Genomic DNA, 26,153 nt, shown 5'->3' with positions numbered 1-26,153 from the left:
TTTTTTTTATTTTTTTTGCAAAGAAAAATTAAATTAGAAAGCAACAGAAAAAAAAATAGACTTAATTTCTTTTCTATTATTTATTGATCATTCAGTAATTAAAAAGTATCAAAATAAGATAATTTTAAATTTCTAAAAATATAACTATGTAATTCTTTGGTTAGACAATATTAATTAACGTTAATCATAAATGGTATGACTATGATATTATTAATAATTTACTATTAATTAGATGTAAATTTAAATTACTAAATTGCTAAAAGTCGAGAAGAATCTATAACAATATATAAATATATAAAGAAGGAGATTCTCTTTTTTTTCCACAATTTAAAATACAAATTTTATCTTTTAAATATAATAATTTATTAAATTTTTGAAAAATTAATCATTATTTTTATAAACTTTTTATAAAATCTGTTATCCATGCTTCTTCCCTTTTTCTTATTTATTAATAATTATTCTTTCATCTATTCTGATATATTTCATTTAATTTATATATTAATTTAATAATATTATAATATTATCACCTACTAATATAATATATTTAAAAAATGTTAAAAAAAATGTATACAGACTCGATAGCCTCCGTATTTACAGTGGTTAGTAATTATGTATTTTATAGTTGAAGACATGCTAATTCAATATAATTGTATTCTTAAATAAGTTTGAGCATTTTCTGTGTCTATGTGCCTCTCATCTCATCCATGAACACGAAAAAGATAGGATAAAAAAAATGTAAAGAAACATAAAATAATAATTGCGGTCTCGAATCCATTACCTTTGTATAGGTGTTGGATTCACGCCCCCAACTGCACTCTTTCCTCGTTCTTTCAACCCCTTATCCACAAACCAACCCCTAAATTTTCCTCTGCCACTTCCCTTGTGGGTACCCATTTGTCGATGAGTAGAGAAACCCAAAACTTGAACTCACAGCATCGTCAATGACAACAGTTTCAACCGAATTCCTGTCGCATACCCTCTCACTTCGAACAAATTCGAAGCGTTCGTGGCATCCAAAACCCAACGCTGTCATCAGATGCAGAATCCCGGTTCTGAATGAAGACAACCCCAGCAAGCGAAAGAACAACTACAATAAGGGAAACGGGAGGGTGAGTTCTTCAGACACCAGGCCCCGACACTACGACTTCCGAGACACCCATCACATGAAATCCCTCAACAGGTTGTGCAAAACGGGCAAGTACACCGAAGCCCTCTACTTTCTGGAGCAAATGGTGAAGAGGAATTACAAACCCGACGTCATTCTCTGCACCAAGCTCATCAAGGGCTTGTTCACTTCAAAGAAAACGGAGAAAGCGGTGCGAGTCATGGAGATTCTGGAAGAGCATGGTGACCCTGATGCTTTTGCTTACAATGCAGTGATTAGTGGGTTCTGCAGGAGCGATAGATTTGATGCTGCAAATGGGGTGCTTGTAAGAATGAAGAACAGAGGATTCTCCCCTGATGTTGTCACCTACAACATTCTAATTGGGAGCCTCTGTGCAAGGGGAAAGCTTGATTTGGCTATGAAGGTTATGGATCAGTTGATGAAAGATAACTGCAACCCTACTGTGATCACTTACACTATCTTGATAGAAGCGACTATCATACACGGTGGCATTGATGAGGCAATGAAGCTTCTCGACGAGATGGTGTCAAGAGGGCTTCAACCTGACATGTACACTTACAATGTGATTGTTAGGGGCATGTGCAAACGAGGTTTGGTGGATCGAGCGTTTGACTTTGTTTGCAATTTGAGCACCACCCCGAGTTTGAACCTCTACAACTTGGTTTTGAAGGGTCTTTTGAATGAGGGAAGATGGGAAACTGGGGAGAGGTTGATGTCTGATATGATGTTGAAGGGTTGCGAGCCGAATGTGGTGACTTACAGCGTTTTGATTAATTCGCTTTGCCGTGATGGCAAAACTGGGGAGGCTGTGGATTTGTTGAAGGTTATGAAGGAGAAAGGGTTGAGCCCTGATGCTTATTGCTATGATCCGTTGATTTCTGCGTTCTGCAAAGAGGGAAAAGTGGATTTGGCTATAGGGTTTGTGGATGATATGATATCTGCTGGGTGGTTACCTGATATTGTGAACTACAACACTATCATGGGGTCTCTGTGTAAGAAGGGAAGAGGGGATGAGGCTTTGACCATCTTTAAGAAGCTTGATGAAGTGGGGTGTCCTCCAAATGTGAGTTCATATAACACAATGTTGGGAGCACTGTGGAGTAGTGGGGACAAGATTAGAGCATTGGGGATGGTTTTGGAGATGCTGAACAATGGTGTTGATCCTGATAGGATCACTTATAATTCACTCATATCATGTTTGTGCAGAGATGGGATGGTGGATGAGGCCATTGGGTTGTTGGTGGACATGGAAAGGAGTGAGTGGCAACCTACTGTTATTAGTTACAACATTGTTCTTCTTGGGTTGTGCAAAGCACACAGAATGGTGGATGCCATTGAGGTGCTTGCTGTTATGGTTGACAATGGATGTCAGCCAAATGAAACAACCTACACGTTGTTGGTGGAAGGGGTTAGCTATGCTGGATGGCCAAGTGATGCTGTGGAGCTGGCAAAATCCCTTGCTAGTATTAATGCTATTTCTCAAGATTTATTCAGACGTTTAAACAAACAAAGCCTTTTCCGTGCCTGATTTATTTGGGTCTTCTAATTGAGAGTTTGTTCAGATCATCTTAATGTGTCATTTGCTAATTTACTGTTTTAGAGGGGCAGTTTGAAGGACAGAAAATATCAAATGGACTGTCATTACCAAGTCTCTATTGTTTCAAGTGCCAAATTTTTGCCTCGTTGTTTTCCGATGACTTGTACAGAAAATTGAAATCTGTCAAAATCTATTGCTTCTACAAGTATCCTTTCATGAACATATAGATCTTGCTGAACAATGACTAACACATAAAAAAGAAATAAAAAGTTATTTAAAATATCACATGAACTTATTTCTTTATCATTAAAAAAATCCTTTTAATTCCTTAACAGCAACAATTAGCAGTTGCCAATATACTATGATTTATGCAGTAAATAAAATAATGTATTGGAGATTTAAAAATAACTTCTTACCTGACAACGAACAGGTATGAAAGGATAGGTAACTTCAGAGATTTCAAAAGGTTAATTCTACTCTATTCCTTAATGATTCGATGACATATTTTTACTTCAGAATTTTATAGATGATACTGTTTTTGGTTCACCTAATAGATACATACGCCAATAATTCACAAGTTTTAACGCAGGAGTTTGAGAGGCTCACGATGGCGAACATGTATTTCATCTTAAAATCAATTGGAGTCAAGTAAAATTCTCCAACAGAAATACAAATCGCACTCCAAGACCTGAGACAGATTACCCTTCTTTGTTGGACTTCAAGAAGATATCTTCATTTGTCAATCTAAATACTGCAATGAACTACAAAAGATGTTTGACATAGATAACTCCAAAAAAAAATCAACGACACCCATGATTACTACATGCTATCTTAATGATAGATTATTTACTCTATCTTACTACTAGGATACCTAATATCGTGCAAAGTGTATGTTAAGAAGATATTAAAATACTTTAGGATAACTAAGTAGTTCTTTAAACAAAAAGAAAATGTGGTAAATCAAATCCATATGATTTCTGAGTTGATAATAATGCACTCTTCTCACTACTAAAAGTTGAGCACTCAAGACACCAAAAAGATCAAATGTATTAATTTTTTATGACATAAATGCCCCTTTTTCAATCTTTTCCTTACTCTTTATATATCTAATAAGATTCTAAGCATGATTTCTCCAAAGGAAATAGTATCATAACTCAACTTTACTTGAACATCTATTTTCCATATCAGGATTGATGTTTTTCTCACAACCTTTGCACAATTGAACAATAATCTTTCAAGGTCAAAAACTAAAATTAAAATTAAATATATAATTTACTCCCAATTAAAATTAGAATTCTAAACACGTTCAAGGGCTAAATTATATGATTAGCCTAAAATAACTTGCAAAATCACATGGATGTGTGCAATAATGACAACCTTCAATCCCTAAAATTGAATGGTAAATGCTAAAAAATGCTCTTAGACTGTATTATACAAGTCAACGAAACAAACTTAAACTACCAAAATTAACACATGGATAAAACTTGAAGATTGGATTGACTTTAAAAATAACTTAACACCAGCACAGGTTCATGTCAACCTCAACTACCGAAATTCTAGTTCGTGCTGAGAGACAGTATTAGCCAATACTGTTGGATCTTGCAGCCCACGCAACTATCCGTCAAAACTTCCCAACATGCTTTCCTACATTGGCAAATACCCACAGCAAAAATTAGCGAGTCTTAGGTATACAAACTGGGTAAAGATTAATTCACAGATCTTTACAATCTCAAGCACAAGAGTAGAGGTTTACTAAATAAAAATCTAGTAAAATGTCTTCCAACTTGATCAAATATTCTGATATCAAAAGCTAAGCTGACAAAAAATGAAATTAAAATTCAAGGATATGCTAGAATTACCAAAAAAATAATGGGATGGAATTATAATAGATTCCATTATTCGGATTGTTTAAAGATAGTGTACAGTGAAATCAGATGGAACGCAACCCCTTCCATAACATCCATTACCCCTCTTTCATCCATCTAATTTGAGGGTATAATACGGAATTTGTCTTCCTTTTTTTTTACATTTCATCAGAACAGTAATAGTAAGTTTGCCCCCATCTTACTCTATTCTATTTTGCTCCATCACCTCGCATTCCATTTCATCTACCAATAGATATCCAAACATAAACATAATATTACAACAACAATTCTCTAGTAGCCTAATGGCCTATATAACGTGGACATTTCATTTTATTAATGTCAGTGACTTATAATGTAATTATTGCTTAAGATCAACGGTAGTCAATTGTGCTTAATTTAGTAAAATATAATAGCACCAAGGGTGGTTCCAAATTGTCACTATAGCCCTGAAAGAACGAGGCAAGTTGTAAATTAACAAAAAAAAAAGGGCAAATGCACCAAAGTAATGTCATTGTAACACGTATGTGTTAGAATCTGCATCGAAATTAAAAAAAAAAAAAAAAAAAAAAAAAAAAAAAAAAAAACTAGAATAGAAACAAAAGACTTGTGGGTTTAGTCATCATTACAAACAACCAATAATCAATAGAGATCAGAACGAAGGATTTGGGTCCTCTTTGATTCAGGGGAAGATTTGTTCCCAAAATTCTTTATCTCACTATAATCTCTACCACGAATATGGAGAAATAGAAATAGAAGAACTTAGGGTGTGTAACTCACTCTAGCCTCTACCATGATTAGAAAGAAATAGAATTACAGAGAACTTAGGAGGAAGTGTGAAACTAATTCAAATAGGCACAATCCAATTCCCACGAGAAAAAGGGATCAAAAGAATTACCTGAGAGAACGTATAATCTGTACATAGCCAGAAGTGTGATATTGTGTTTGTGCCTATCTTTACACACAAACTTCAACTAATCCAAGCTGATTTCTTTCAGAATATTCCATTTGATCAACGTCTGATGCAAATCATTAGCCTCTCTTTGCATACCCCCATCAGCAACAGCTTTGATTAAAGCAGAATATATACTCTTATCTGGATTGCATTGACTTTTCACCATCAAATCTAGAACTTGAACTGCAATATCAACCTTCTTTTGTCTGCATAATCCAAGTATTACACATTTATATGCAGTACTTTTAATCCTTTGTTCTTTCTTACGCATCTCCTTTAGCAGCTCTGTAGCTTCCTCGAATTGATCTGCCCCGCAAAATCCCCAAGTCAAACTACTGTGAGTAATTTCATCAGGAATGATTCCCTTTTCCACCATTTCATCATATAATTTTTTTGCTGACTCCATGAAACCCATTCTAGCAAACCCATCAATTAAAATATTATAGGTGACTAACCCAGGAGAACAGCTAGTACCTGCCAATAGGTTAAGTAACTGGATGCCCTCATCTACAAACCCCTCCTTACATAGACCACTTAAAAGAGTATTGTATGTTATAATGTCTGGCGGACAGTTCTTAATAACCATTGTGCTGTAGAGGCTTAAGGCACGATCCAAAAGTCCAGATTTACAAAAGCCATTTAGAAGGATATTATATGTAACCTGTGTAGGAGGATAGGAAGTCTCATTCATAATCCTCACAACATCATCAACTTCATCCCAATATCGATGGTTAATAAGAGAGTGGATAAGGGTATTGTAAGTCACGACATTCGGCTGCATTCCATGCGATAGAAGATTTGATATAACCAAAGACGTATCCTTGTATTTCCCTTGTTTAGAAGTCAAATTTACAAGAGAGTTATATGTAATGATATCAGGATAACAGCCTTCCATTGCCATATCTTCCAGTACTTCTAGGGCTTTAGCAGCCCCGCAATATTTGCAAACCAGTTCTATAAGCACCGAATAAGTAATCAGATAAGGAGGGCAGCCTTTTCTCAATTGGTCTCTCCAGAAACTAATTGCCTGATGATAATCCCCCTTATCAAATAGGCAGCGAATTACTGTATTATAAGTAACTGCATCTGGGGAGCAACCACTCAGGCTCATATCTTCTACTAGATCAAGGGCAGATCTTAAATGACCCTTTTTACACAGGCCACCAATAACCATGTTGTATGTAATTGTATCAGGAATGCCACCAGACATGACCATTTTGTTCATTATTTTGCAAGCTTCACCTACAACACCTTTTCTAATAAAACCTCGGATTAAATTGGTGCAAGAAGGGAAATGCGGTATTTGACTTTTCCGTGCCATGATATCAATCAACCTAGCCGCAACCGTTAACTTTCCCAGACTGCAGAGCCTCTGAAGAATTTTGTTGTTGGTCGTTTCATCGTTTTCAACAAATGGTGCCTCCTCAGGAGCCAGACTCGGAGAGTTTCTAGCATTGTTTGAATCCTTTAGTTCCCTGGAATTTCTCCTTACACCAACATAGTCACTTCCAAGGCCACGACTTCCATGGTCAACTTCAACAACTCTATCAATTAAAACACTTCCCTGAAAACTTTTACACCGCAATCCTTTCCAAGGAAAAGAGTGATTAGTGGAACAAAAGTAATCACCAAAGTAAAGTCGGTGTAGGGTAGGCGGTTCTTTACTTGAACTGTGATCCAAAGCAGAACTAGCACCTAAAATACAGCTCTCTCCTTTATTGCAACCAAGCAGACCATTCAAAGAATGGGAGCTGAGAATATTGTTTTGCAGAGCACCTATATGTCCCATCTTACCTGTTCAGTCAAGTATATTGATTGGACACTCTCAAGCTATAAACGGCTGGCACACTTCTCATTCACCTATCCTCTTTTCCCTACAAAGGTGGGACTCAGCTATAAAAAGTTCAGAACTTTGTTACAATAAACACATACTAAAAACAAAGAGAAGAAGCATACAAACACCCCTAATGGGAGACGGAAATAACATAACCGGAAATTCCAACAATCATCACAATAATATTGTAACAATATAGTAACAAAGATAATAAAGGCATGTGTTGAGCACGGAAAGGATAAGATAACGTAAGATTATCTAGAGGAGAGAGAGTGAAGAGGGAGAAGGAAAATTTTGATTAGAGTAATAACAACAATCAGGGGTTAGAGATTCTAAAGGGGCCATAGTTGGGGCAAAACAATTGTAGACAGTAGAAATTGAAATTATGGTTGAATGTTTGTGGTTGAATGTTATATAAGAGAAGGAAATAGACTCACCAGTAGAAGTGACAGTGAACAGTGGAAGCAATTGAGAAAGAACCGTCGAGAAATGTAGCAGCTTCGGAGGGTCAATGACTGTGGCGGCAATGGAGATGACGAAGTAGTTGGGGTTTACGGGTTTTTATATCTAAAACCCATAACAAGCCTACCCCTGTAACAAAAACACACCGAGCCGCGGAATTTGTATATTATTTTAAATCTTTATTTATATCAACTTGGCTTTTATTTAAATATTTATTTAGAATTTGTTAAAAATGTTTTTGAAAATGACAATTTATTAGTAAACGATTTATTATAAATATTTTCATTTTCAATGAAATTATTATTCAAAATAATTTTTAATTATTAAATAATTCATTAGATATTATATATTACATATTGATATTTAAAAAATTTAAATGTCTTTTGCAGAAGAACAAAACGTGAAATTCCTTATATTTTATTTTGCCGTTAAATCACATTATCCATGTTCTCAAAATATTTTAAATGGTTGTCATTATTTTTACATATAAAATATAGGTCCAAAAACCCCCAACATTTAATTAAGGAAATTACACAATTAAGTATCACCTATAACCTTTTTTTTTCCTCTGCGGTTGCTTCTTTCTTCCCTTCATGAAATAACATCAAGTTACCATAATACTTAAAAGTTAATGTATTAATGTACTAAAGTACTTCTTTAATTTTTGTGTGAAAAACCAACCTTACTATTTTTCACTTAACCCTCGATTACAAGCAGTAGTCGTTTGATTTCTTGGCTTGATTGTAAGTGATTTATCCTCATCAAACTATTTGTGAAAAATGTAATTTACTTAGAATAATATAAATTCAAAAGATTATTCATAATAATTTCCATCAAGGATGATTTAAGTATATTTTAAAAGTAGAGACGAGTTGAACCAGTCTACCACTCACATAAAAAAAAAAAGTATTTGTATTTGTGTGGATTAATTATTCTAAATTCTTGTATAAGTTTTTAGTTATTGTATAAGTGAAAAAAACAAATATTATATATTTTTGAATAAGATTTGAAGATGTTAGATTATTTTTCAATTAGTTGAACAATAAAAAGTTTTATCATAAAAAATTTTTAAAAAAATAGATATATACACAAGTCCGCATCAGACTTTTTAAACTCACATTTTCCAAACAAGAAGAGCCAACTTGACCCTCATTTTACGACCAAGTGTAAGACAATTGCCACTTCTAAAGTTAAATAAATTGTGACATGTGAAAATTAGTATTTGCACCTTTAATCAAGGTTATACAAAATTTCTACTTATACCTATTTCAACTTTTGAACATACAAATAACCCATTTTTTTCATTTATACGTCTATTCAAAATTGAGCTTAAAGTCTGCATATCAAACGTCTGTTGCCTACAAAAAGTATAACATCATTTATCAACTTTCATTTGACTCACTGTTGACGAGAAATAAAGGTGAAAATAAATTAGGTCAAACAAATTTTATTTCAAAATTTGTCGACTTTAAAAAATTGTAAATATTAACTAATTGGTGACAAGATATTACTTAAGTTAAAAGTAAACTTTTCATGGGATACTAAAAATAAAACACCCTCTAAATTTTAACGTTTCTCATAATTTTCTATTAAAAGTTTGTTTTTAATTCTTAACCAAATGTTTCTTTGTTAAAATTTTGAAGTTGTTGAAACAGCTGCTGGAGAAGATAGTTATCAATCAAACTAAAAGCACCACGCTATCACATGTGAACATAGTATAGCAAAGAAATCCAAAAGACACTTCTTCCAAGCATGGGTACATAGTCACAATTTTCCCATTAAATAACAGTTTTCAGTAGCCAGTTTGTGGCAGATGGGATCTTCAAATTGTATTTACCCTTCTCCCCAAAGGGCGAACATGAGTACATAATCTATGATTTTTCATTAATTCAAATATGCAGAAGTCAAATTTTATACATTTTGAGTTTAATTCCTCATCCCACTGCATATTCCTGAAATATAAACATCAGAATTAAGGTACAGAATTTTGCAAGCAGTTCCTTGGAAATAAATATCTGAGAGGGAGGCCCTTAAGTAGGCTACATTTCATATGAAAAGACAAATAGCATTTTGTAAACACCGTTTTACTTAGCCAAGTTGGTAACCTGATTTACATAGATTCTGGCCCCTTTTACTTGTGCAGCACACCTTTCCTGGACAACTTTGGTTTCTTTTGAATGTGATTCTGTCATGTAAACAATAAAATAATTAAACTGGACATATAGGAGGATCCATTAACGGAACAATTTCAAATCATTGACAAAGAAAATTGCACCTTCTGTTTCTCCAGTGCTTCATAATCAGTCCTCTCCTTCCAGTTACTCTTGCGTAGTTTTATTGGCCGATTTCCAACATATTTTCCTGAAATGGAGACATCAAAATATAAATACAGATTTCGTTGCATTTGGTAAAATATTGTCTCCTTATGTTGACAGTATTTAGTGACAAATGGGAAGCCTTAGATAAATTCTTTACTCAAAGAAACAATAATCCATCATGAAGTGTTGGATTGTCAAGCTATCATATATCCGACTAACTAACTAGAATACTTATACTAAATCAAAGCAAAAGTCAGCAGAGAAACAGATATTACAGATTAAGAGTATTACTTAAAGAGGTCCATCTGAACTTACTAACCATTCATTTCTTTAAGTGCAGCAGCAAGGTCAGAAGGATTGGCAAAGCTCACAAATCCATAACCCTTTGTTTTACCAGTGCGCTTATCTCTGACAACCTAAAAAGATTAAAAAAAAAAAAAACTTGATCAGCCCCCATTACAATGCACCACAACAGTGTAAATAATTTTATTGTTTAGTTTGCTTACAGACAAGTAAAACAAGGCAAATTACAAATTACAAACAGAAGAGTATATAAAACTTAAGTTCATTAGATGGAATTATGTCATCACCATTAAATAGCATGACCTCATACTTCCATCAACATAACACCGAGCGAATTGCTCGGTTTCAAATGAGAACTACTGTATGCATGCAAAAATGCCTTTATAACTTCCGATTTGCACCAACTCAATATATTATTCACATTATTTATTATGCACAAAGAACCTGGTTTCTAGAGAATGAATAATGAATAATTAGTTGATACTTAATAGACACAACTACTACTAATTTTAGCAATTTTGTCATTCCAATTGAACTAAAAAGACACCTATGTCTCCAGCCAACACGCAAAAGAGCTAGTCTCAGCTGCCCTCTGATAGGCCATTGGTCCAAGATGCCCATTTACAACTACTAGCAGACCCAAATGCCAGTTATGCCAGCCCATTTGGCTCAAGTATTTCAATCATTAGTCAACGATTCCACGTACAGTGAATATTTTAGAAGCTTCTGATAGCCTGTGGGATCATGCCACCTGTAGGGCTAAGGTCAGCACTGGGGTTCTCTTCTCTGTATTTATTGATCAAATCCTAACACAATAACAGAATTTCCACCCATATTATTGTCAGTAACAGTAGAATAGTTTTATACAGCCTCCGTCTAGGGTAGGAACCGTCCCTAGGAAATTTCAAAGTCCTTTTAATGGTCCATTATTTTCATCCACACTCAAACTTAACTTCGTATAATGTTGAAAGAATTGCATACTAGAAACATTACACAAAAATGCAATGGTCGAAATAATTCTGAATAGTTAGAATGCTATGTGTATGAAGGTTAAACAGAGATGAACCAGGCAGGAAAACAAACAAAATCTAGTAGAAAGATTCCATGTAAGAATCAACCTGATGCCAAATCTACCAAATTCAAACTAGTTAGCCAATACTCATAGGACACCTGACTTCATCTATTTCTGATATTGAGATCTCACAACACTACAAAATAATAATCACAACGCTGATTTTAAAATGAATTGATTGTTAAAATTAAGGTGCATTAGGTCACCGGTATATAATTTCAATGGCCCTTGAATTGTGAATAACGAGCAACAAGAAGGGGAAACCTGAGATGACAAAATAACACATCAATTTTATCATTAAAAAATGTCTAATCAAATGTGAAGTATAAAACAAGACCTACCTTAAGATACACAAATCATTAACAACTCCATCCCTTCAAACAAAAATCTGAACAGGAAATAAAAAATGCTCACACTAGCACGACAATCATAGCCAAACATAAAGAGAATTCAAGTTAGAGGGGAAATCTACTTACTCGTGCCATGTTAAAGGAAGGAAATCGGGAAAAAGCTTTTGAAAGAACATCATCATTCACTTCATTACCAAGATCACCACAGAAGAGCCGATAGTCATCTAATCATAAAAGAAAAAAGATAAATTAGTTTATCATTTCTTATCTCACTTCAAAATCACGACCGCGAATTCTAAATAGGCTCAAGAAAAAAAAAAAAAAAACATGCGCCCTCACAGACACAATCCAAACATTTATAAAACTGGATTCAGGAATACTAGATGATATTTTAAAACACAAGAAAACTTTTTAAATATACATAAAATTAAATTAACCATTAATAGATACTTAATAGTAATGACTACATAATATTCATAACCATCATTATCATACCTTCTGGCCACTCAGCGAGGATAGGATCCTCCCATGATTGGCCAGCAGCTTTGCGAGGAACCGCTTTCCTTTTGGCATCGGTTTTGTGTTCCACGTCGCTGCTCGCAATCGCTGCCTTAACATTCTCAAGAGCCTCCGGCGTAATTATCTGTGCATCCCTTTCAAATAACTGTTGCGCCTGTTCAATCACGTAATATTCATTTTATTCATAAAATAAATTGAATCAATTTACCCCACCTCTCCCTCTTGGTAATCTAAGAAGGAAGAAAACGACTGACCTGGTATTGCGGCACAGCGGAGTATACAGCGGGAACCGGCGCCGGCGCAACCGGACCGACGACGGGAGGAGCGGGGATTTGCACGGAGGGGGCGGCGACGTAGGGTGCAGCGTAATGAGTTGTTGCAGGTTGCTGCAGGTGAAATGGGACGGGAAAATAGGAAGGGTTTGAATAGGCAAACTGCGATTGGGAAGCTGACGAGGAAGACGGTGGTGTCGTCATTGATCGCAACTCCGATCGAATTCCACAATGCAGAGGGAATGATAAATTGGACTCGAAATCAGCGTTTGGACTTCTTAGGGTTCTATCTGGGTTATGCCAATTTAATTAATTTGAAATATCTTGTTCCACAACTTTCTTGCATATTTCTTCCTGGTGGGCTCACTTTAACAAGGAAATAGTAAAAGTTTACTGGGCCTAAGGTTGAAGAAAAGATAATTAAAACCCAATTAAAATGTTGGTAATTGCTTCTTGCACCACTTTATTATTAATTACGCCTCAACCACTAAGAAAGGATTCAAACTCCCTCCAGTATTGCACACCACCACGGTCACCGTTCAACGCCCGCCACCACCGCACCATTGTTGTAGAAGAAGAGAGAAAAAACGCTGCACAAGAATAAGAAAGAAACTACATAAACAATTTAATTCATTTTTTTTTTCTGAAACGTATTTTGTATGTTTCGAAAAACTCTTCTTTATTTCATTTATGGATATTTCAAGGAACTCATTCCAAAAAAGTTTGTATGAGTTTTGAAAAACAATTTTTGAAAAATTTAGTTCTAATTACTCTTTTTGTTTTTCGTTAAAAAAAATGTTAAGTTGTTATTCCATTCTTTTTTTTTTCTCAATTTAATCTACTTTTAAAAATTTATACAATTTAATCCAAATTTGACATCAAAATTAAAGTTATTGGAATATGATTATTTATTTTGTGGGTGTAATTCTATTATCAATTTTAATGAGAAATTATTTATCTGCAACAATAAATTTAACAAAAATTAACCAAATTCTATAATTTTTTAAAAATTAAGATTAATTTGAGACTAAAAAACTAAAAAAATTAACTTGATATTTTTTTGCTAAACTAAACAAAAATAATAATTAAACTAAAAATCTATTTCGTAAAATTTATTCCAGTATACATCTCACACGTTATGAAAATTCTATTCCAAAAATCACACTTGTAATTTTATTATTTCGAAAATTAATTCTGAAAAGTTAGATAAAAAATATTGTTATGATAATTTCGGAAAGCTTATGAAATATTAAATCCAGAAAGTTATTTTTCTAAAGGGCAAAATGGCTATATCCAAAGTTTGAGAAACATATTTCAGTTCTGGTTATTTCAAAAAAACTCATTCTGAAAGGTAGTTTATGAGTTTTGAATTGTTTTTCCCTAAAATTACCTTTCAAAAAATTTATTCAGGCACACATTTTATACATTCTGAAAATTCTATTCCAAAAGTCATAAATCAGTATATTTTATTACGGAACTTTAGTTCTGAAAATACTATTTTGAAAATTCTGGAGAGCTCATACCAAAATGCTTCCTAAATATATAACCCGAAAATTACTTTTCCAAAGGGTAAAAACGATTGTTTTGAAAGTTTGAGAGGTGGTAAAGCAATTGTGGGGTGCAGGAAGTAAAAGTAAAAAATGTTTCTACAGCTAACATGGGCCATTAAAATTATGACGGCCTCATAATTTTTGAGATAAATGCCCCATTAATTAAAGCAGGGGTGACTGACTATTCTCACCACCTTCTATAAATACAAATATTCCCACCACCACAATGTTATTATTATACCTCCAATAATTTTCACCTTTAGAGTAAATTATATATATATATATATATATATATATATATATATATATATAAACTTAATCTAAAAATAATTATCAATTGAAAATAAGAATTTAAAGACTTTATATATGTGATTTAATAATGATTTAAGAGCAAAATAATAATCTATCTCAACAGAACTCAAAATATCGATCTATTAAAGAATAAAAAATGTTTAACAAACGTATTTCTGAATTTAATAATTAAAAACATATAAATAAGTTAAAAATTGCCAAAAACTGAGATTATATCTTACGACTAAAAATATAAATACCTAAAAAACATCACAATCACAAGTATTTTCCACCTTAATATTAACTAATATAGCGTATTGAAGACTCGAGATCAACATTATAGAAAGAACAAACATAGACAATTAAGACCTCACACTAAATAAATACATTTTTAAATAAACTAAATCAAACTATTTGTTATTGAATTAACTAAAACTATTTACTAATATCTAAATGGATAAATAGGTGAAACACAAAAAAAAAAAAAAAAAAAAAAGTGCGGAACAAAAAGTAGAAAGTAGAATTTAGGTTGTCTTAGAATTCAAAGTTGAGTTGAGACTATATACATAAGTTTGGTAGAAGTTGTAAAAAAAAAAATACTTTCTATAATAAATTAAACATGTAGTTTTTTCAAAATATTTTATATGAGTTATCCATTTTAGAAAAAAGTTAGCTCGGTTATTCATTTTAAATAAAAGATAACTAGAAATGTAATTAAGCACATTGTGAAGTCTGTTTATACTACTTGCAGTCCTCCCCAATTAAGGGAACAAATTATTATACATGAATAAACATTTCAATATATTCAAAAAAGTCAATAAGAAAAAGGTTAGTCATAAATATTTATGCAAAATATGGTTAATATGTTTTTGTAAACATTTTATTTTAGGATTAAATATGTTTTTGATCCCTTGACTTTCAACGAATTTTTGAATTAGTCTATTTCGAAATTTTGGACCAATTTAGTTATTTATCTTTCGAAATACGTGAATTTAGTCATTTTAATATAATTTTGTTAAATTTATTTGACATTTCAAACATGTTTCATAATAGTATTTAACTTAACATTAAAGCAAAAATGTGTCAGATAATATAAACAATTCAAATACAATTCTGAAATACGTACGAAACATCAAATAAACTTAACAAAATTTGATTAGAATGACTAAATTCACGTATTTCAAAAAATGAAGACTAAATTAGTCCAAAGTTTCAAAACTCACTGCAAGTGAATGGACAAAAACATATTTAATCCTATTTTTTATGATTAATTATCAGTTAATTAAGTTTAAACATCACGAACTCTTACTAGTGAGTCCATAACTATAACTATTAATTAAGGTGTATCTCTTTTATAATTATTAGATAAGTATAACTCTTTATTTAGAAGTAAAACAATTTAAACATCACGATTTAATTGTGATTCAATCCACTTGACTTTTGTCATAATATAATTAATATCACCTGCAACAATATTTCTTCGTACAATTCTTCCAATAAAAATCTGACTCTTAAAATGTGATTTGTTTCACCTACTTTCTAATTCAAGACAATTATGGAATTCGCAACCAAAAAAAAAAATACACTTTAAACTTCCAAAATAGAAGGTACGAAATAAAGATATTGATTTTAGGGTTAGGGTAGTAAAATATTAGTATAAGAAAAAGGAGGAAGTGGGAAGCATTTGCATGGAGACGTGATCCATTATTCCATTGTCATCGAGCCGATAAAAAATAGGGTCGTGGTTGAAGTGAAAGTCCCCTAAACCAAAACAGTAAAACCAGAGCGAAACCAAAATGGAAAAAAGAACAACCAATGCCGACATCCATAGTACACTTGCCACGTGGAGCACGCGCCTCGTGGACTCCACAGGAATTGCACGTGTCATGTGACCGGCGATTGCGGGGATGTTTGTACGGTCCTCATCACTCATAGTATAACGTGTCCACCCAAACATTTCTTTAATTTATTATAATTTCTCTTCCAAGTTTTACTTTATGTCCATTTTATTTTAAATTTTTAAAATATATTACGTATGTTAACTTTAGTGGAAGAAAATGTTTATTTCGCACACTCAGAATATATATTTGGCAGTCAACGCTAGTCGCTATATTGGTTGTCTCTCCATCTTTACTGGCTCTGCTTCATTACATGTCTACTCACTGCTTTTAATGTGATTTTAACACTTTTTATCTATGTAGTTTGCATTTGCAAGAAAAGCAGTTTCATATTTTTCAGCTACAAACTATTGTTTAAATATAAATTTTGTTCATTTTATAGTAAATAATTGAATTTAATTGTTTTATAATAATTATCTTAAAAGTTATGTTGCTTTATGAATGATGGATCCTAATATTATACATAGTTGTTAAGCCCACTTGTAAGAATAAGTCGGACATAGATAGTGTCGACATGTAATTCTATCGAAATAAAAAATCCATTTATAATTCGTTAAATGTCGGTTTAAAAAACATTTATGGGTTTTTTTTAAAATTTGTGAATACCCATAAATACCTATTAATATTTAGGAAAGAACATATTTTAAAATTTTTAAAATAAAATTAGAAAAAAATATAAAATATAAAATATATTAAATTAAATTAAGGGTTAAATATGTTTTTTATCCTTTAATTTTTGGTCGGTAAAAATTGAAAGTAGTCTCTCATCGAAATTTTGGATCAATTTAGTCTTTCATCTTTAAAATTATATGAATTTAGTCATTTTAATCAAATTTTGTTAAGTTTATTTGACGTTTCAAACATGTTTTATGACAGCATTAGAGTTGCTTAGATTGTTTGACACATTTTCACTTCAATGTTAGTTGACAAACACGTTTGAAATGTGAAAATAAATTTAACAAAATTTCGTTAAAAAGACTAAATCCATGCAATTTTAAAGTTGGGGGTCTATATTGGATCAAAGTTTCGAAGATTGACTAATTTCAATTTTTATTTAAAGTTAAGAGACCAAAAACATATTTAGCCCTTAAATTAAATATGAATTCAATTTTAGTGTTAATTAAATTTAACTTATTAAAATATAAAATTAATTTTTAATTTTAATTTATTGCGGGTAACGGATACTCTCAGATAGGGATAGTAAGATATTCAGATCTAATCCGTTTATAAACAAGTATCAAAATATCCGATTTCCACTACATGCTAGTAATAAATACCCGCGGGTATAAACTATCCGTCATAAATCTTATTCTATATATCAATTTGATAAAATTTAATGAGACTTAAAATATTCTTCAGTTTGGTAAGATTTAATGAGACTTAAAATATGTCTGATAACAATTCTGCATGAAAATTCAATGAACTATTTTAAATTATGAGTTATTGATTTTATAGAGAAGATTCTTAAAAATTTACCGATAAGGAAAACAATTTTAATATCTTTATTTTGACATTACCACGAGGAATTCAAACGAGAATGATTTTCATACTACTTTTCGTTTTCAAATATGTTGGATGTTATCTTACCTTCCAACATCTATTATTAATTTCTTATTGAAAACTCAGCTGAAAATGGTGCAAGATAAGATAACATGGTGTTATTTAAAAGACACGTGTATGTGTATATTTTGATGACTACCCATTTTAATTAATTCATTTCATTTAATCATTAACCTTTTTTAACAAATTAGCATTCGACGTTCGGCGACATATAAAAGTATTTGAATTAAGTTTTAGTTTCAAAAGGAAAATTGTTGACAAAAGTTATATATATAGTCATATTGTTAATAAAAAAACAAAAGAAAATTGCAAAACCAAGACGAAGTTCATTGAAATGATGAAGTCACGTGAGAAATATCTCCGTAAGCAGTATTAATTATTGTGAAATTAAGCACAACTATGCTCGTAAATTGAAGACAGAATAAAAAATATTTTGCTGTTGTTGCTTTCTTGAAATTTGGCACCCCGAAAGGCTTACCGGAGAACGCAGCACGTGGCTGAGAACATAAGCTGCCACAGCCACAATATTTTTATTTTGATGCCCAAAACTAGCAAAATGTAGTCCAATGTAGCCCTAAGCATATATAGAAACTTCTTCATGTAGTTTTTCAATTATTCAAAAATATACTTCCCAATCATCTTTTAAGATACACGGCTTTCTGAAATTATATTATTTTATTTATGTATAATTATTTCATAAGAATAAAATTAATAGTTAGTGCTCAGTCTTTCGAGATAGGATCATTGGAACATAAAACACTAATGAAATATTAGTTCAACCCACACACACTCTCAATATGACACGAGAATGATATAGGATTTGCAACAATCTCTTCCTTAAGTGTGAGTCTCTTCATATACAGTAACTCGTCTCGGTTGAATTTTTCGAGAAAAGATCATTGAGAAAATACAACACCAATAAGACATGAGTTTAACCCACACATAAGAGATTAACACCACTCTCAATCCAAAATCTTAAAACAATAAGTTTATTTGTTTTTATCCTTATATGGTACTCAATTTCTTTATTTTTATTTGATATAAGATTTAGACTCAAACTTTGAGTGTTTGGGATAAGAAAAAAATGAGAAAAAAAAAATGAGTATTGAGAGATTACGACCCTTGTAGTTTGGTCATATGTAATAAAGTTATTGAAGTAGTTCCTAAAAGGTGAAAGATTTCCCTGTAGAATGTCGAATAATAATGGAAGAGTTTCAAAATTAGTTGAAGAAATTCAAATGAACCCATCACCAGCGGCCAGAACCACGCCGCGTGTGTTGGCGAGTGTTTGTAAATATTATTCCTATCTTTACTTTACATTCATCAAAAATCACTTTAGTTTAATTCAGAATCTATAAAAGAAAAAAAAAAGAAAAGCAAAAACAGTTCTCATCTTTGAGTCTGTGACTTACGATTTGTTTTCTCTAGCTGCACGAAAGAACCATATCTATACTATACATCCAATTATGATATTTGATCTAGGGCAACAGAAAATCAAACGAATACAATTCTCACTATTAAATATGTATCGAACACAAGAATGAAAATGTTTTCTGATGAATAAAATAAAATTTGTACTTCATTTGTTTATATGTACTTATATATAAAAATGTTTTACGCCATCAATACATTACCCTTTCACTTCAAAATAAGTTTATATATTTACCTTTTTCTAACAAATTTTTAGGTTTAAATATGTTTTTAATACAAGTAAATTACTTATTTTTGTTACCAAAACCTTTTTATTAATTTCAAAATTTATCACACTTTTAACTTTAGATCTCCTATTTTTTTTATCACACTCTGTAGTTAGCTTAAGATTAGAAAAATTCATTAGCGTAATCAAGTTAATAATGAATAATATTTAAAATTAAAAGAGTTATATTTTTTAAGAAGGTAATTTAGTTAAGTACTATATTTATTATTTAACATGTATATACACGTACATACACATAGAGATAGTTATATATGTTATTTTAACTTTTTCATTCAATAATTTATTTATAACATTGTATTTTTTTAAATAATTATGTTCTAATTAGGGCTATATAACTTATTTTCTTTGTATTTATTTTTTATATCATAATATATTGAATCGTTATAAAAACAACTTTTCTATTATATTGTAAGGAAATATTTACTCTAAAGATAAAATTGATAAAATATATTTAAATTTTCTGAATTAATCATTTCAGTATATTAAAATCATATACAATACACAAATAACGGCTATTTTTATATCGTTATTGTTATTTAATTTAGGAATAAATGACTTAATATGTTTGAAGTCAATGCAAATATTGGAATACGTAGAAGAAATGCGCTATTATATAATTTTGATAAAAAAAAAATCAAATTAGAAAAACCCTACGAAAATTAGTAAGTTGTATAATTGATTTTGGAATTTTAGTAACAAAAATATATGTACTTTAACCATATAATAATCACATTGAAGTTAAAGCCATATAATACTATTATTTTTAAAAAAAAGTAGATTCGAAATCGTTGTTGATTATGTTGACTAAAGCATATTAAACTGTAACACGTTATTAATTCTTAAAAGATCTCTTTTCCTTTTTACATGCATTTTTTTTCACAAATAGTTTTATTTGAAGAAGGAACAGTGCTTAATATGAACATGTTTATCTATAAATTCAAATTTTGTTTCGTAATTTGCTGCGTGTTAGGAATCTAAGTGTGAGTCTAAATTTTATATTGACTAGAAATAAGAAAGTAAAACAATATATAAGGATTAATGTCTATAAATTTATTGTCTTAAAGTTTTAAATTGAAAGTGATATTAATGTCTTATGTGATTAGACTCAGCTTTTATTGATGTAATGCAACTTTTAAGCTAAAAAGATTGGAAAGTGTAATTTCTTTTCTCTCTTTTGTCTTAAAGAACATTTTGTTACTCTATTATTTTGCTGTATTAGTTTCAGTGCATCAATGTTTATTATGGCCACACCTGGTAGCAATCGTAGTTGGCAATAATAACCCAATTCTCATTAATTAAGGACTTCAAAAACTGTCTGAGGGAAGAAACAGATTTTATAAAAAAACACTAGTTTGAAACTTGCACAATCTTATTTTTATTTAAGATGTGTAATAAGTTTACCTAAACTTCTACAAAAAACAAAAAGACTTTTCCTAGTAACGCGCAATTCACCTTATTTAAATCAACTTTTTTATGATATTCTCTTTTCTAAAAAAAGAAATAAAACTAACAATTTTGTATATTAAAATTATTTCCTATACCAGTTAAATATAAATTAATCTTATCTTTTTCTACAAAATTTTGTGAAGAAACTATAGAAGTTTCGACTTCCAGGATTCAAGAGTCCCATGTCTTTTTTGGTCAAGACTTGATTAATATCTTTATCGGAGAATTGCTATGCATAATAAATAAGCACAAACCTGCATCAGAGTTGGAATTATAATTTTACCCAACATTGTCCGGTTTCTAATATATCCTACATTGTTGAGAGAGATGATTCTATCATACAATTGTATAAACCATAACATAATCATTTGTGACTTGTGGTGTGAGGATTTAAGTGTTTTTTGTGGGTTTAGTACGTCAAAAAATAAAAAGCCCGATATTTATAAGTTTCATTTTCTAATCTTTTATTTTTTTTCATTGGTACTGTACATACAATACAGGTAAAAATAAAACAATTGTGTCAATTAAGCATTCACAAGAAAACATGGTTTAAGTTGGTATGAAGGGAAAAAATGAGATAAATCACATTACGTTATTTTTCCTGAAAAATTATGAACTCCTGTCAACAAAGCCTTTTTAGATGATACAACAACTTGAAATGAAAGACTAAGCAAGTTAAAAATTTGAAAGTTTGTGAATTATTTTATTGTGTTGCGCAGAATCAAGGAAAGTATCAATCATGTCACCAAAGGTCCAACTTTCTCTCTTTTAAAGCGCAATTAATGTATATCTTTTCCCATTCAATCAAGAAGCTAACAAACAATATATTAGGTTTGGATCTTTACTGTGATAATTTGAATAAAGGACCATTTCATCCAAATGACCTAGCCAACCATTGAGCGAGGGGAGAGACACAACAAAAAGAACAACCTTTTTTACATAAAAAAATAGGTTGTTCTCCGAGCCAAAGGGATTAGGCAAATACTACAAAACTTAATCTCTCCATAGCCATATCCAATTACTTTTCACATACTCATCTTTAGCTGGCATCTATAATAGAGAAAGACAATCTACATATTTGTCTTATACCCTATATCATAGATTTTGCTAAAATCATCTTCTTCAATTAACTATTCAACTGGATTAGACCATTTACATGTTAGGCTCGTGAGTCCTCTCAAGCTATACTTTTATTTTCGTAATTTTACCTTCTGCTTAATAATTGTTCTTCCAGCTTCTGTGATAAAAATATTGTTCAATCACATTTTCTAGGTTAAATCCTCACTACTTCAATTTCGATCTCAAGTTAGTTCCTGAAGAAAAATAGTTATATTTTTGTTTCTCTGAACTTCTCTCCCTTCAGATGTGCATGGATATGCCAAGACAGAAAGAAAAACAAAGTGCAGGTTATAGCCAAATCCGTGAATACAGAAATGTTTAATCCCCATGTACATAACTAATGGAAGACAAGCATGTGTGTATATATATATACATATACATATACACCAGCTCATTTAATACACCCAAACCCAATTAATTAATCCCCTGAAAAGTCAATAAATATTTTTCAAAAAAGGTCTCACTTACAGGAGGAGAGGGTGGAGAGATTCAAGTGCATGCTTCATAAATATACACTAGATGAAGATGATGACTGAGATATATTTATATTTATATTTATATAGATAGATATATAATATTAACTTGAGTACAAATATGATAACATATCTTCTAGTAGTAGTTGACGGAGAGTGGTCGTGGCTCTTAACTTAACTTCCCCCGACTCACGAAGCGAGAAGAACAATTTCAAGGGCATCATCTCAACAATCTAGAGGACGAACACGAAGCACATCTTCGAAGAGACAAAAGCACCTTAAAATTGCAAAAAAGCAGCACAAAACATCCACCACTCGGTTTACTAAACCAATAATAAAGATCAACATACAAAAGACAAAACGCAAACAAAAACAAAGGCAACATAGAATATACGAACGATTCATGTTTGATACCTGTGGTGAAACATTGCTAGCAAAGCTTCTCTTCTTCTCTTCCAAGGTGGCTAAGTAGGAGCGGGAGTGAGCTTCGGCTTCGGCCTCTTCCTTTTCTTCTCATAGCTCACACCCCTCGCCTTCGCCTGAAAATCACGCACGTCGCGCAGGTAAATCCTCACGGCCCGTGCACCGAAGGGGTTGGTCTCCGGGCGGCCGCCGTTTTCCTCGTAGGCGGCGCGGAGGCGGCCGATGAGGGCGTCGAGGCTGCCCCACGCCTGGCGGAGCGGGCAGGGACACGGCGCGGGGGGGTTGGGAAGACCGAAGAACGGGCAGGGGTGGTTGTGAACCTTGGTCTTCCCGAACTGGTCGAGGTAGTGGAGGAATTCGAGCACGTGCGCGCCGCTGCACAGGGCCAAGGAGAGTGGTGGACGGTGGTTCCTTAGGTACTGGCAGAAGGTGTTCCAGTCTCGGCGCTTTTGGTTCTCGTAGCGGCTGGGGGTGGTGCTGCCACTGTTGCTTCCGGAAGAAGGAGACGAGACTGCGGAGGTTCCAGCGGTTGGATTGGTGGTGGGGGTCTCCATCTTGTACCTGGGGCTGGAAACGTTGGCCGATTCCGAAACCAAATCCATGGATCTGATCTGATATATCCCCCAAGTCTTTTTTCGTTTAAACCCTTGGATCTGCTTTAGATCTTGGGTGTATGGTGGTGGTTGGTTGGGTATAGCGAGGTGGTTGTTGTAGCAAAGACTAGGGTTTTGGTTTTATAATAATATTGATAGTGACGAAGTGTAGTAGTGATACTAACTGGAAAAGCGAAAAGGTTTTGTATATAATATACATATATCTATATATCATGCAGAGAGAAAGAAAGAATGGGTGGTGGTGGTGGAGGAGGAGATGAGAAAGGTAGAGAGTGGGAGATGAAAGGTAGGTTCCATTGTTGGGGTTTGGAGGTTTGGGGAAGGAAGTGAATGAGATTAGGTAGAGTGGAGTGAGTGTAGTTTGGTTGGAGGTGAGGGATGAGAAGGTTGCAGTAATTGGTGGAAGTGGAATGATTCCTGGGTAAAGCTTGGAGAGGGATCAGGTTATCAGGTATTTGCTTCCAGAAAAGCGCGAGGAACTGAGAGTTATGTGAGAGAAAGTGGTGGGTTGGAGAGTGGTGAAGAACCGAGGGTTAAATGAAGGAGAGGAGGGTGTTGTGCCGAAACAGGACAAAGTTTGGCAGTAGGCAGTGATGATGGTGACCAAAGATGAGCAGACATTTCAAATTATGCACATTCCTCACTCTACTTTTAGGCGCGTGACTTACAACTTTTACCACCACCCTTCCTTCATCTCTCCAACTTATACTAACCAATGCTAAATTAGTACAAGTGTGAGTGTTGCTCTTCAAATAAAGGAGCCAGAAGAATGAATAACAATACATCAAGAAGAAGGAACACTCTCTTCTAAATAAATGACAACAGTTCCACTAAACAAAATATACAGATAAAGAGTGCTGACAAATTCTAGTAGTACAATTATTAACAAATTTAATTGATTTACAAATTTTGATTTTTAAATATTTTATAAAATAATGACAATAATTATAAGTGCTCAATGTTTTATTCTTTAAGTGTAGGAAATAAGATCAACGGTTGAAATAATTTTCTCTCGTCTGTGCGAGAAGAGAAAATATGCTTTTAAAAAATTTTCGATTTAACATGTCATAAAAGTTAGCAGTACAGAGAAATAAAAAAAAAAAAAAAGATAAGGCTTAAAGTATTGACATTTACTTTCCGCGTTTTTTTTTTTATTTGCATTGAAAAGTTTAGTTCTGTTTCAAAATATTTCCAACATACGTGCGTGCATATAAAGCGAATAAAAGTAAAAATAAGTACATAATACCAACATGAATAACGTTGAAATAATAAATCCCGTTCGCAAAAATGAAAGTAAAAATAAGTACATAATTCCAACACGGAATGTTGAATTAACTATATAATTAAAATCTATAATAAGTATTTTTAACATATAAACAATATCCAATTAAGAAAGTGGAAACTCGTTATTCAGATTGTGAATTTTTAATTACGGAACCGGGAAAAAAAATTATACATTAGACAATTAATATGCATGTAACTAATAAAAAGAATGAGAATTACGTACATTATTAAATGAGCAACATGTATAGTTTTAAGAAAATATCTTTGTTATTATTTACATATTTTGACACCTTTCATCCTTCTATCACCTTCTATCAATCAATCAAGACAGTAGGGGCCTGGGTGCCGTGGCAATACGGAGAGATTTCATAATCTTTTGTATAAATACCGATATACGGTTATTTCTTAATATTTTTTTGACGCCGATTGTACCAATTTCAAAACTTTAAAAATAGTAAATCATAAATCACATGAAAAAAAAAAGTTTTACGTGAGGGTGCAGTGGCATGTAAAAGTACATCACAAAATGATGTGAAAGTTATTATTTATGCAAGAGGTATATTATTACCAGTGGAGGTGAAAAGTGCAAAGAGTTTTGAAAAAGGAAAGTGAGTGTTAGGAGAAATGTGGTGAAGCAGAATGAATGTGGTTTTCTGTGTTGAGGAAGCAAAGAGGGGTTGATGTTAAAAATGGTATGAGTGTTGGCATGTGTTTTGTTCCAGTTAAGGTAAGAAAGAGAAGTGGTGGTGGATTTGGTGCATTTGTAATCTCAAAAGCTAGAAATAGGGGCAGAGGAGCATGGGTGATTTTGGGATGTGGTAGGAACCAATAAATAGATAGATCTACGTATTGTAGTTTCAGTAAACTAGGTTTGCGCCTGAAATGGAAAGAATAAAAGATTTAAATTAATACGCCTAATATAAGATGGTCCCCGCCTTCATTTCTGGGGAACAAAACGGCTCTCAAGTGTGGTCTGGCATCCTCTGTTTCTTAATCTTCCTACATTTGCTTTGAGGGTGGCAAAATTTGTTAGTGCCTCATCGCCTCCAACCATTTCATCAATGCCTTCCCCCTCCGCACGTGTATAATTGTTAAGAATCGAACGTTTATCAATAGACTAAAAATTATAATTAGTTGAGACATAAATCTTTTTATTTAAGAGTGTATT

The 26,153-nt window shown here is 32.4% G+C and overlaps 4 protein-coding genes across 6 annotated transcripts; 1 reads left to right on the top strand and 3 right to left on the bottom strand.

Annotated features, from left to right (window-relative positions):
- Positions 1 to 761: 761 nt before the first annotated feature.
- On the top strand, positions 762 to 2,868 carry LOC114189869 (Pentatricopeptide repeat (PPR-like) superfamily protein). The gene has a single exon (XM_028078590.2). The coding sequence runs from the start codon at positions 942 to 944 to the stop codon at positions 2,652 to 2,654; it is 1,713 nt and encodes a 570-aa protein (XP_027934391.1). The 5' UTR covers positions 762 to 941; the 3' UTR covers positions 2,655 to 2,868.
- A 1,043-nt stretch (positions 2,869 to 3,911) lies between these two features.
- On the bottom strand, positions 3,912 to 7,923 carry LOC114192180 (Pentatricopeptide repeat (PPR) superfamily protein). Of its 2 annotated transcripts, none has more exons than XM_028081813.2 (3): positions 7,752 to 7,923; positions 5,424 to 7,373; positions 3,912 to 4,307 (listed from the first exon to the last, which is right to left on the bottom strand). In XM_028081813.2, exon 2 carries the CDS (start codon positions 7,267 to 7,269, stop codon positions 5,500 to 5,502), a length of 1,770 nt encoding a protein of 589 aa, XP_027937614.2. In that variant the 5' UTR covers positions 7,270 to 7,373; positions 7,752 to 7,923; the 3' UTR covers positions 3,912 to 4,307; positions 5,424 to 5,499. The 2 variants fall into 2 exon arrangements, with proteins under 2 accessions (XP_027937614.2, XP_027937615.2); XM_028081814.2 differs by having other exon boundaries at positions 5,424 to 7,354; positions 7,752 to 7,918.
- A 1,571-nt stretch (positions 7,924 to 9,494) lies between these two features.
- Positions 9,495 to 13,122, bottom strand: LOC114192140 (RNA-binding (RRM/RBD/RNP motifs) family protein). Of its 2 annotated transcripts, XM_028081757.2 has the most exons (7): positions 12,593 to 13,122; positions 12,315 to 12,492; positions 11,946 to 12,043; positions 10,414 to 10,510; positions 10,052 to 10,137; positions 9,882 to 9,961; positions 9,495 to 9,728 (listed from the first exon to the last, which is right to left on the bottom strand). In XM_028081757.2, the coding sequence occupies exons 1-6, from the start codon at positions 12,812 to 12,814 to the stop codon at positions 9,908 to 9,910; spliced, it is 735 nt and encodes a 244-aa protein (XP_027937558.1). In that variant the 5' UTR covers positions 12,815 to 13,122; the 3' UTR covers positions 9,495 to 9,728; positions 9,882 to 9,907. The 2 variants fall into 2 exon arrangements, with proteins under 2 accessions (XP_027937558.1, XP_027937557.1); XM_028081756.2 differs by having other exon boundaries at positions 9,495 to 9,961; positions 12,593 to 13,120.
- Positions 13,123 to 22,675: 9,553 nt separating this feature from the next.
- On the bottom strand, positions 22,676 to 23,961 carry LOC114190298 (protein LIGHT-DEPENDENT SHORT HYPOCOTYLS 2-like). Its single transcript, XM_028079129.2, has 2 exons — positions 23,079 to 23,961; positions 22,676 to 22,941 (listed from the first exon to the last, which is right to left on the bottom strand). Exon 1 carries the CDS (start codon positions 23,687 to 23,689, stop codon positions 23,129 to 23,131), a length of 561 nt encoding a protein of 186 aa, XP_027934930.1. The 5' UTR covers positions 23,690 to 23,961; the 3' UTR covers positions 22,676 to 22,941; positions 23,079 to 23,128.
- Positions 23,962 to 26,153: the final 2,192 nt, after the last annotated feature.

This window comes from Vigna unguiculata, chromosome 7 (assembly GCF_037176805.1).
Source record: "Vigna unguiculata cultivar grain cowpea cultivar isolate G323 ecotype 2 chromosome 7, ASM3717680v1, whole genome shotgun sequence".
NCBI lineage: Eukaryota > Viridiplantae > Streptophyta > Magnoliopsida > Fabales > Fabaceae > Vigna > Vigna unguiculata.
Note: the sequence above shows the minus strand (reverse complement) of the source record. Positions and strands in the feature narration are given on the sequence as shown.